We start from the raw sequence: 12,279 nt of genomic DNA on the forward strand, positions 1-12,279 counted from the left end.
CTTCTTTTTTCTTTCTTTTTTAAGTTTATTTATTTTGATAGAGAGAGAGTGCACATGAGCTGGGGGGAGGGAGAGAGAGGGAGAGGATCTCAAGCAGGCTCCACACCGTCAGCACAGAGCCCAGTGTGGGGCTTGAACCCACCAACTGTGAGATCATGACCTGAGCTGAGATCAGGAGTTGGACTCTTAACCGACTGAGCCACCCAGGAGCCCAACAGTGTTAATTAATGCCTGCATGGAGTTGAGTGATTTTTATTGCTTCCTATGATGGATTTTCATGGTTCTCAATAATATAGAGTCATAAAAAGGCTAACAGCACTGGGGCATCAAGATAAATTGTTTCATATACTTGGCAGGTTCAAGCTGTCGTACATTCTGGAAATTACATGAAGCAGAGTTTTGCTCTGGGCTTTATTTTCTGACCCTGTTCGTTAAGTGTCTCTCTACTTTAGTATAATGTTTTCTCCTGAGTGATGGTGAGGCTCTTAGGTTGTCCTTAGGAAAGTCACTTTCACAAGGTCCAGGCCAAAGGACTATTGCTTCATGGCAGCTCAGCAATTCCAGTTAAAGGTATTTTTAGGCCTTTTTAAGTAGTAGAAATGGAATGCACTGACTCAGTCCTCTCTACTGGACTCATTTGTAACTAATAACTTGGAGTGAGCATGAGTAAAAAGGCTGCTTGGAGCTAGGAGTTTAGGTTGTGACATTGAGCTCATTGGCCTTTTTGGAAGGAGAGCTAATCATGCCAAGATTGCTGGTCATGAGCTTTGCCCATGGAGGAGCAAGGTAGTTCGTGGTCTCCTCTTGCGTTGAGTAACTGGAAGCAGAAGACCCTGGTCAGGACCGTGTGGATGGGAGAGAATTCTGCAGGATTCACTTCATGTAGACCTTTGCTTTCACCAGTATGAATGAGAAGTGCCTGCCCTATATGATTCTCAGACCAGACCCATTAAGCCGCTCTCCTGTTAGGCCTGGGCTCTGATTCTGTGTGCCTAAAGGTTTGTTATGGAGAATTGGAAGTATATGTGCCCTTAAAAAAACTATCTAAAGAATTTCATTGTTAACCAGAATCATCTATAAAAATCACTTCAGAAATGTGTTCATTTTATCAACCGACTGATAACCTTGTTCTCTACTTCTGCTGGAATGAGTAAGTTTTAGAAGGTTTGCTTTCAGAAACAAAACCTTGAAATGGAGAAAGATCCAGTTCTTTGCTGGATTCAGGTCCGTGAATATACTGGAGGTTGCATGTGTCGGCATGTTTAACCAAGCGAGAATGAGTTTCTGTGTCCAGGTGGACAGGAGGGTGGCACGCATGGGAGACGGAGGCTGAAGTAGAAAAGCGCTGGAGCAGAAAAACGGGACGTGCAGCCCTGGTCCTGCCTGGGGGTGTGGTCTCCGTTTTCCCTCACTTACGGAGAGCCCCTGCTCGCCCTCCACCCCGTGCATCGCACTGCTGCTCCCGCCCATTGTCTCCGGAGCACCTTCTAGGCTGCTGATCTTTTGGTTATCCTTTTATACAGAGTATTTTTCAGGATGTTCAAGGGCAGGGTAATTGAGCAGTGGTATGGGGAGCGAGGAACCTCGATTTCCGTATGGTCCAGGTCTTCTGCCTCCCAGGGGATATTTGGTAGTTACGGTGTTGGGACCTGGAGTGGATTATTAGGAGAATCTTCATCAGGCATCCAGTTTTTAGCTGGAGTAGCTTGGGAGGCCTAAACTGAGTCTTGTCTGAATATTGTGGATGATGTACTTAAAAATAGAGTATTAGTAGAATAAAGTCATTGCTGAAGGTCTCGTGGAAGGACAGGTGAGTATGGCATGCGACAAGGAGGGTCTGACAGCAGTTTGAGGTCCTGCCCTATAAAGTTGCCAAAATGCAATGTAATAAATATAACTTCAGGGAAAAGAACATACTTTCATTCGGGGTAGTCGCTCAGCTTTGCTGGTGTACTTCCACCTGTACCAGTCAGTGTCCCAAATGGCACTGGAATTCCCGCTAAGCGTGGGGCCTGGTGCAGTAGAGTAAGGTGACAGACTTGGAGCTGTTTGAGTTCATACCTTCTAGTTTCATGCAGGTTTTTTTTTTTTTTTATGTTGAGTCACAAGGGGACTCCCGATTTCTCCGTATGAGCCACAAAGGTATAAAAGTAATGCCTTTAGCTTTGTTCTGTGTGTCTTTAAAGAGTTACTTTAGTTGCCCCCAAAGAGCATGTGTTGGTGGGTGCGGGGTGTCAGCTCACTTACAAATTGCCAGTGTTTTCCCTCCGTTCTCAAGGGTACCCTGCGACCACAGGGAAAAGGATCTTGCATGGTGCATGCACGGTGCCTCTGGGCTGATGGCTTTGGGAATTCCCAGGGAAGCCAGTGTGCCCTCATCTGGACTATGAAATAATTTTCCAGGGGAGCTACCTTGACGAGAGGTGTTGCTTTGAGCTTTTAAATTTTACGTTGAGGTGAAACTCACATAAGGTACAGTGAAACATTTGAACGCGCATCCAGTCCAGCTGCATTTAGTCACTCATCACATTGTGCAACCACCTTCTCACCCTCTCAGAAGAACACCCACGTCCAGGAACTAATTCTTTCCTCCTCCCAACCCCTGGCACTCACTAATCTGCTTTTGGTCTCTGGATTTGCCTATTCTGAATATTTCATAAAAGGAATTTGTACAATATATGATGCTTTGTGCCTCTCAGCATGTTTTCAGGTCTCATCCATGGTGTAGCGTGTATCAATAATTCATTCATTTGCATGTCTGAGTAACACTCCATTGTGTGGATATTCCGCATTTTGTTCATCTTTTTGTCCATTAAATGGGTATTTGAGTTGATTTCACCTTTTGGCTCTTATGATAATGCTGTTATAAACACTCATGTGTAAGTTTCTACGTGGACATAGGTTTGCATGTTTTTAGATGTATACCTAGAGTGAAACGGCAGTGTCCTCTGGTATTTCTGTGCTGGCTTTTCTGTGGAGCCACCAAACTTGCCCGCAGTGGCTGCGCCATTTTATGTTCCCGCCAGCAGTGCATGACGGTTCCTGTTTCTGCACATGCTCACTGATGCTTCTTTTCTTTCTTTTTTAATAACTGGCCACCATGATGGGTGTGAAGTGGTGTCTTAATTGTGGGCTTTGATTTGCATTTTCTTAATGACCAGTGATGGTAAATATTTTTTTCATGTGCTTCTTGATCCTTTGTTTATCTTCTTTGGAGCACTGTCTATTCAAGTCATTTGTTCATGTTTTTAATTGGGTTGAGCTGTTTGTCTCTTATTGAGATATATGTATTTTTTATTTTGGAAATATATATATATACACACATTGGAAATATATGTTCATATCTTCTGGATAGTGAACCCTTAGCAGATATGTGATTTGCAGACATTTTCTCCTATTCTGTGGGTTGTCTTCACTTTCTGAATAACGTCCTTTGGTGCAGAAAGTCTAGTTTTGATCAAATACAACTTATCTCTTTTCTTCTCTAGTTGCTTGTTTTTGTTGTCAAGTCTAAGAGCCCATTGCTAGATCTGAGGTCATAAAGACTTAGCCCCTGTGTTTTCTTCTGCTGGTTTTATACTTGTAGCATTTTACTGAGGTTGCTGATCATTTGCAGTTCTATTTTGTATATGATATAAGGGTTGAGCTTCATTCTTTTGTTTTTGGATTTCCCATTGTCCTACCACTGTTTGTTGAAAAGGTTGTTCTTCCCCCACTGAGTGCTCCTGGCACCCTGGTTGACCTCATTAGTTTTACACAGTGAGTGCTGAGTGTGGAAAGGTGCTTTGAGGAAGAGCTTGGCTAGGACAGACTGGAACACACACTGAAATATTTATTTATGTGCCTTCCCCAGGCTGGTAGTTGGGCTGTTGGCCACATGCTTGGCACTTTGTTTATTTTTGTTTATTTTGAGACAGAGCATGTAGAGGAGAGACAGGAGAGAGAGAATCCCAAGCAGGCTCTGTGCTGTCTATATGCACAGCCCGACATGGGGCTTGATCTCAACAGTGTGAGATCATGACCTGAGCTGAAGTCAAGAGCTGGGCACTTCAAAGCTGACTGAGCCTCCCAGGAGCCCCTGGCATAGTTTCTGTGCCTCTGCTTCCCTGAAAATTCCTGTCCTCCTCATCGTAGTATGTCTCTGGCTTTGGTAACCCCACACCAGGAACTTTCCCATTCAAGGCATATGAAATGCCAAGGAGGAACCGAGCTCTTGGTGAAGCTTTGAGGGGGACTTTCAAGGAACTTGCAAGAAATTTGTCAGTTTGTGGGGAGCCGCAAGGAGTAGACATGTGGTTCTTTGTTTTGTTTTGTTTTGTTTTATTTATTTCTAGGAGAGAGAGAGACAGCGTGAGCAGGGGAGGGTCAGAGAGAGAGGGAGTCACAGACTGAAACAGGCTCCAGGCTCTGAGCTGGCAGTTAGCACAGAGCCCGACGCAGGGCTCGAACCCACCAACCGTGAGATCATGACCTGAGCGAAAGTCGGACGCTTAACTGACTAAGCCACCCTAGCGCCCCAACACGTGGTTCTTAAACTGAGCCTTAGTACACCTGCTACACAGGACTTCAGAGATCCACCGCAGTGGTACTGATCTGTGTTGTGGCGACTTAGGGCGTGGGATATGATGAGTGCTGTGATTATGATTAGGTGTACTGTGACGCTATAAATTTATCACACAAACCTAGAAGGTGTTAAGTGCTGTTACTATCACCGTTACACCAAAGGGGAAACTGAGGCTCAGAGAAGTGGAGTAATTTATCAAAGGTCCATAAAGGTACGTAGCAGAGCTGGGATTAATTCCCATTTTTTGTAAATCTCTGCTCTTTCCTCCATGCTGCATTGCCTGTCAAACATCTTGGTGAATCTCAGCCGAAAAAAATTATTATTATTATTTTTTTTAAATTTTTTAATGTTTTTATTTCTAGGAGAGAGAGAGAGAGACAGCATGAGCAGGGGAGGGTCAGAGAGAGAGGGAGTCACAGACTCTGAAACGGGCTCCAGGCTCTGAGCTGGCAGTCAGCACAGAGCCCGACGCGGGGCTCGAACCCACGAACCGCGAGATCATGACCTGAGCGAAAGTCAGACGCTTAACCGACTAAGCCACCCAGGCCCCCCCGAAAAAATTATTTTTAATTGTTGAGTGGAGATAGTACCTTTATTCTAGGTGCTTAAAGGACTTTATCTTACTTTCTAATGTGGTAATTAAGAGCCTAAGATGAAGTGGTTGAGAAAATTCATGAGAGCAGCAGTGGGTCAGGAAGTCAAGAGTCTGGTTAGAGGGTATTTTATAGCTGCCTTTGAAGTAAGAGTAGGCCAGTAGCTGGTGCGCTCCTTTTTGTAATCCTGTCTGGAATTGTAGATGTAGTTTAACTGTTATGTGTGTCAGGTGGCCAAGAATCCTTTTGAGCTGATCCTACTCCATGAAAGTTTTCCCTTGTTTTATATCCCACTCTTTCAGGGCCCCTGAGTGGCTCAGTCTGTTGAGCATCTAACTTCGGCTCAGGTCATGATCTCATGGTTCATAGGTTTGAGCCCCGCATCGGGCTCTGTGCTGACAGCTCAGAGCCTGGACCCTATTTCAGATTCGGTCTCCCTCTCTCTCTGCCCCTCCCCCACATGCGCTCTGTCTTACTCTCTCAAATAGAAACAAACATTAAAAAATAAAAATCCTCTGTGTTTAAAAACAAAACCCCAGTCTTTTTTTTTTTTTAAGTGTTTTTTTTAATGTTTTATTTATTTCTAGGAGAGAGAGAGAGAGAGACAGCGTGAGCAGGGGAGGGTCAGAGAGAGAGGGAGTCACAGACTGAAACAGGCTCCAGGCTCTGAGCTGGCAGTCAGCACAGAGCCCGACGCGGGGCTCGAACCCACGAACCGCGAGATCATGACCCAAGCGAAAGTCGGACGCTCAACCGACTAAGCCACCCAGGCGCCCCAAAACCCCAGTCTTTCAGAGAAAAGACAGAAGGTCTTGACGCTTGAGAATTAGGTTCTTTGTGAGATGTGGATGCTCACCCCTCCCTTTCTTGGCTGCTTCAGCCCTTTACAGAAGCTTCTGGGGAAAATACACCTGCTTGGGATAGAGGCCTGAATGGGAGGGGTCAGTCCTTTTGCAACAGGTGGGTGCTATGATTCAGGAGCAGGGAAATGATATAAACAGTAAAATGTCTAAAGCTCTTAGAGGTTTCATTTGTGACCTCAAGCACGACCTTTACATTTGCAATTAAATCTGATCTCTTCCCTCCTTTCTCTTTGCAGCCATAGATCTCATGTATGGCGGGATCTACTGCTTTTTGTGTCAGGACTACATATATGACAAAGACATGGAAATCATTGCCAAAGAGGAACAGCGCAAAGCTTGGAAACTGCAAGGTTTGGCTTGGCCTAGATTTATGTGCCTGATTGTCTCTTAGTCCTCCTGTCTCTGAAGGGCAGAACTTACTGGGAGAAAGTAAGTGTAGGGAGATAGGATAGCAGCTAGTTTTCTGCAGGTTGGGTTCTGGTTTGCTCACTCCCTCCCATAAGCGCCCACTGAGGAGGCGAGGGAGGCGCGCCAGGTGACTGGCCAGACAGGTACTCGGGGAGGGGAGCTGGACCTTCCTTCCAAGCTTCTCACTGAGGCTCCGTCTTTCTGGCAACCCGCCCCCTCCAGGAACCCACCAAGAGTCCCCTCATTAGAACAAAAGATGCTCCTAATGCTCTTATCACTTAGGAAATTACCAGGGTTTTTGGAGCCCTGTGCCAGCAACCAGGGGCAGAGACCAATGTGTGTTTTCTGCTCTCCTGGTAGCCGCGGCCCCAGCGTGGGGTCCTCTGGTGCTGTCATTGCCTGTCCTCATGTGTGCTGTCTTCAAGGGGGGCCTTGTTGGGGATGGGCACAAACATGCAGCTGTTTTCTTTATTGTTCATTGATTTCTTTTTGGCTTCCTTATTCTTTTTTTAGGCAGATGCTTGTGGGTGTCAGTAGTAATAGGTGTAGTTTACCCCAGGAGGCTGGTGAGCGTGGTGGCTAGTGATGGTTCTTATGGCCGCTCACAAGGAGAACGTATCTGTTTTACGGGTTTGGGCCTTAATTGCTTGGCTTTTTTTTTTTTTTTTAATTTATTATTTGGGAGAGCATGGGTGTGGGTGAGGGAGGAGCAGAGAGAGAGCGTACTAAGGAGGCTCCATAATGTCAGTGCAGAGCCTGACGTGGGACTCGGTCTCACAAACCCTGAGATCATGACCTGGTATGACATCAAGAGTCAGACGCTTGACCGACAGCCACCCAGGTGCCCCAGTTGCTCTGCTTTTAAAACAGCCCCATTTTTTGAGAGTGAAGCAATAGAACCAGGTGCTGTCAGTGATTGGAATTGTTTCTGGAGAACAGTCCCTTACCAACTTCCTATTCTTCTCCCTCAAAAATTTAGCACCATTGCAACTGAGTCTGAATATATTATTTCTTTGGCAAAAACATGTAACCCACAGGAGCTAAGAAATGCATGTCCCAGAATAAAATCGAACTCTTCTAAATGAAATAATTCTGCAGCTCCCTCTATCAATGAGATATTATGTCTTGTAAAGTTTATTGAATTTTGCAGAAATTTTAGGTCGCAAGGAACCAAGGACCTTTGAGTGAACAGGTATTAGGATGAAATGTGACACTTACTGGCATCTATACTGTTGTCTTTGGTGTATGTCATTTGTACCCAAAGATATAACTGTTCGACAAGATATATCTTCAAACTGCAAGTGCATTTTCTCCATCAACTCACTCGTTCATGGGAGAGCCTTCATCTACATGCCAAGTGCAGCCTGTCCCCCCCCCCGCCCCCCCAGGGGGGCTGATGCTACAGTCTCTCTATTCAAGGATTAAAGGCTTTGCAGAAAACATCCATCTTGGCATTAGTGTGACAGTAGCGTTAACTGGAGGTATTGCTTTTCTTCTCACAGGCAACTGCTTATTTACCACACATTTTCTAGAAGAAACTCCTCTTAAGTGTTCTTTTTAGCCCATTGCAGTATAATATATTTCTAGACAGACCTCGTGTTATGGATGCCCCGCTTTGAAATATATCCTGATTAAGTATTATATCACCATCACTTTTATTTATAAACACACTTGATGAAAATTAAGCTCATGGCACCTGGAACTGTCTTCCATCTGCTCAGGCGTTGGGGAGAAGTTCTCAACTTGGGAACCAACCAAACGGGAGCTCGAACTGCTGAAACACAACCCGAAGAGGCGAAAGATCACCTCTAACTGCACCATAGGTAGGTGCCTGCCTGCGCTGGGCGACAGTGCTTGGAGTGGTCGGTCGTCTGTTCTCGCTGCCAGTGAGGCTTCCTTCCCTGGGTGTAACAATAGATGTAAAACGGTGGGCTTCCTGGTACAGCTCTCTTTAATCCTGTGTATAACTCATTCCATCAGTTGCCCCCCGCCCCCAACTCCTTCTGGAGAGTCTGTCCTCCGTGGGGAGCTGCAGTAGGCTTAGTGTGCCTAATGGTGATGGGTGGAAACGGTTCCTGCCCTGTGTGGCCATGATGGTCTGTCCTGTGAAAAGACTCAAGTTTTTTCTGACCAGGTGCAGGCTGTGTATGTAACCGTCAGAGAGAAATGTATGTGTGTGAGACGGTTCTCTGGCCTCTCTAAGACTTCAAGAATACATTTTAGAAGCTTTTTAATAGGTTTTGTTTGTTAGACAGGCTCCTTTCTGACCTGTTCTGTTGTTCTAGAATATCTGTGGGTAGTTCTATCAGAATATAATGGCTGAAGTGACAGTGGGGTGATGGTGAACATTCCTCAGGATAGTTCCCATAAAAGTGGTATAAAAATTAGAAAATGCTGCATTTCTTTTTGCCTCTTGAATGAGTGGAAGAGAATGAGCGTGTACGTGCACAGGGAGGCACAGCAGAGCCATTGGGGTTCAGCAGGCCGTGGAGGTCAGTGCCCGTCACCCCCGCTGTCCTGTCTGCCTCCTGCCCAGGTCTGCGGGGGCTCATCAACCTTGGAAACACGTGCTTCATGAACTGCATCGTCCAGGCTCTCACCCACACGCCGCTTCTGCGGGACTTCTTCCTGTCCGACAGGCACAGGTGTGAGATGCAGAGCCCCAGCTCGTGTCTGGTCTGCGAGATGTCCTCACTCTTTCAGGAGGTGAGCGCGGTGGACTCTGGCAGTGTAACACCTCTGTCACCTTTGTGTTCTCTCCTTTAAAAAAAGAAGGTTGACATAATGAAGGAAGGCAGATTTCTGAAACCTTACACAGTGAGTATTTAATATACGCGTTTACTATGGAACGTTGTTTCCCAAGGGAATTGTTAGGTCGGGCCTGGGGGCATCACTTAGAGGTACTCTGCTGACTTGGAGGATGAGAATAAGCCCTTCTTAAAGGGGCCCGGTCGGTGGAAGACACTCTACAAATACGGTGGCGAGTTCACCCTTCGCGTAGACGCACCCACCGCTCCCTCCTTTGTTCTCAAGGAGAGTGGACCCTCTCTTCCCTCGCCAGACCTGAGTGTGCTGCACCAGACGTCTCTGTCATTGGCTTCTGTTCTGTTTGGATCCTAGGTTGCTTCCAGCTCGTGCCTGTCCTTGTCTCCCTGACCATCACGTAGGGCGTGCCGGGGCCCGGGCCCGCCCTCCGGCATCCTTGGCCTGGATCCTCGGCACTTAGTGGCCAAAAAGCTCGTCTGGGCTGAAGTAGCTCAGCTGTGGCAGCCGCAGACCAGGGCTGGCACTGCCCCCTAGGTGGCCGGGAGGACCCGAATGTACTTCAGGGTCCGCCAGAGGAGCCGGCTGATGAGCCTTGTCTGTTTTTGTCGGTTCCTTTGCTGCAGCATCTCACTCCCGCTCGGCAGCCACCTGCCTGCTTTGCATATCGGGCGCTCCTGGTTCATCATTTTGGCTGATTGGGAGAAAACACTATATACATTCAGAAAGTCCATTGAGTTCAGAGAAAAATGCAGTTTGCAGAATAAAGGGAGTGGAGGAGTAAACTGGAACCATTTTTCGTCAGAACAGCTGGAAGAAGTACTAGGCAGTTGTTAAATTTATTTTGTGCGCTTTGTGTTCAGAGTATATTTATTCCTGACTGATTTTTTTTTTCTTTTCCTTCTTTGTGTGTGGCTCTGAGCAGTTTTACTCTGGGCACCGGTCCCCCCACATCCCGTACAAGCTGCTGCACCTGGTGTGGACTCACGCCCGGCACCTGGCGGGGTACGAGCAGCAGGACGCCCACGAATTCCTCATCGCGGCGCTGGACGTCCTGCACCGGCACTGCAAAGGTGGGCGCCTGCGGGGCGGCGGGGGCCTGTCCCGGCTCACTGGTGACCTGACGGGCGTTCTGTCCCCAGTAAGAAACGCCATTAACACCTCAGAGAGGTTCCTCATGGTGTGGTTTTAAGAGCAGAGGAAACGTTCTGGGTGTTGTCTTCTGACAACCTGACCTTGCTGGGGGCGGAACGGCGTGGCAGTTAGTCTGGTAACTATGGTCCAGACGCCATCGAAACTGGCTCCCTGCCCCTGTGTGTCTCCAGAAGGACTGGTCATTGCTCCAAAGTACCAGAGAGAGCCGAGAATACAGACTGGGCCCGCACACTCACCAGTGCTTCCCTGAGCCTGAGTCATGTTCATTTTTGGGTCCAGCCAAGGGCTTTTTAAAATCTCTCTTAGGATTGCCCTGGATCTTGGCTTCTGTCCCACAGCCCAGCCCCAGAGAGTGACAGCCTCCTCAGGGGTGTCAAGTGCATGTGGGTTTTGAGAATTTTTGGAAAGGGACAGTGGGCAGGAGATCAGGACCGAATAACAAGCCCTCATGATTCTTCGTCCTGCCCTCCTCGCTGTGTGCGGACACAGTTATCAGCTCGGGCGATTCTCAAACCTGAGTGTGGGTCAGGCTCCAGAGGGCTCGCTGGGTGCGGGAGTGAGGTCAGGAGTTTGCCTTTCTGGTGCATTCTCGCAGGTGCAGCTGAAGCGTGCCAGGGTAACCAAGTCACCAGGTTACCTGTGGCCTTCCGGCTGGTACGGTAGTGGTAAGGGGTTCCTGACCGGCTCCTCTCCTCTGACATCGATTCTGTTAAAGAGCAGCGTCTTCTTTTCCCAGGTCTGGTTGAACAGCCTCCTACAGCTCCTTCCCAGCCTCTCTCCTGTCACTGAGCTGCTCTCACAAACGCCCTGTTTGTCTCACATTACATCTTAGAGGCAAGCCAAACCAGAAATAAGGCGGCTTGTTTCCATCAGCTGCCATGGCTTTGGGTTCTGGCTTTTTTGTGTGCTTCATTTGTTTTTTTCCTGAAAGACACACACACGATCCTCTCAGTGCTTGCCCGGGGAGCCTAATAAGCAGTGCTTCGTGGCTCAGGTAAGGTGTGGTTTCCCAGCACAGGGTATAACGTACAGACAGAAAAGAGCCACTGTGTAAGACTATTACGTTATTATTGCAAGCATTTGAGGATAATTGAGGAACTTCTATAACCAGCATTAGTCTACCCTGAAAATCAACTGCTTGAAAATGCATTGGTGTTAAAACCGCGTTTGTGTGACGAAAAGACAGTGCAGTGATTGTGACGCCGTCCTCTGACATTATTCCCTTTCACACGTCAAAAGAAATGTCCGGCTCTTCTCGTGGGAAGCATGGTCGTCAGAATTCTCCGTCAGCCTTGCTAGTTCATGGCCCTTGACTGTGTTCTTATATGTAGTTATGACCATCAGGTATCTGTTGGCTTATTTTCCTTTGTGTCTTCTTGCTGACAAAAGACCCAATGGGCGGGGCGCCTGGGTGGCTTAGTTGGTTAAGCGTCCGACTTTCGCTTAGGTCATGATCTCGCGGTTCGTGGGTTCGAGCCCCGCGTCGGGCTCTGTGCTGACTGCCAGCTCAGAGCCTGGAGCCTGTTTCAGTCTGTGACTCCCTCTCTCTCTGACCCTCCCCTGCTCATGCTCTCTCTCTCCTAGAAATAAATAAAACATTAAAAAAAAAAAAAATTAAAGAAAAAAAAAAAGACCCAATGGGCATGCTTTCTTCTTATGTAATAATTTAATTTTTTTGATGTGTAGTAGATAGAGATAGGCACACACAGCCTGCCCCATGGTCTAGTTGAATGAAAGTCCCACGGTATGTATTTACAGTATTTCCGAATGTGTGTCGTCCCCCACCATGTAAGCTGTGTACCCCTGTGTCTGCACACAAATCGAAGTAGAGCGGATAGGAGTGGTACTTATCTCAGTGCAACTGATTGGAAAGAAAGCAGAGCTGCTCTTGAGGTTCCGGAGAGCAGGAGCTGATGAGAAGAACAGAGACGGG

At 47.3% G+C, this 12,279-nt stretch overlaps 1 protein-coding gene across 1 annotated transcript in view; it reads left to right on the forward strand.

Annotated features, from left to right (window-relative positions):
* Positions 1 to 12,279, forward strand: part of USP22 (ubiquitin specific peptidase 22) — a 44,317-nt gene that overhangs the window by 19,006 nt on the left and 13,032 nt on the right. The window contains exons 3-6 of the mRNA XM_077746528.1: positions 6,257 to 6,370; positions 8,150 to 8,251; positions 8,965 to 9,134; positions 10,117 to 10,264. Of these exons, the coding sequence (XP_077602654.1) occupies positions 6,257 to 6,370; positions 8,150 to 8,251; positions 8,965 to 9,134; positions 10,117 to 10,264 (534 nt within the window). The remainder of the gene's footprint in view (positions 1 to 6,256; positions 6,371 to 8,149; positions 8,252 to 8,964; positions 9,135 to 10,116; positions 10,265 to 12,279) is intronic.

The sequence above is a fragment of the Crocuta crocuta genome, unplaced genomic scaffold (genome assembly GCF_008692635.1).
Source record: "Crocuta crocuta isolate KB4526 unplaced genomic scaffold, BGI_CrCroc_1.0 scaffold139, whole genome shotgun sequence".
Taxonomy (NCBI): domain Eukaryota; kingdom Metazoa; phylum Chordata; class Mammalia; order Carnivora; family Hyaenidae; genus Crocuta; species Crocuta crocuta.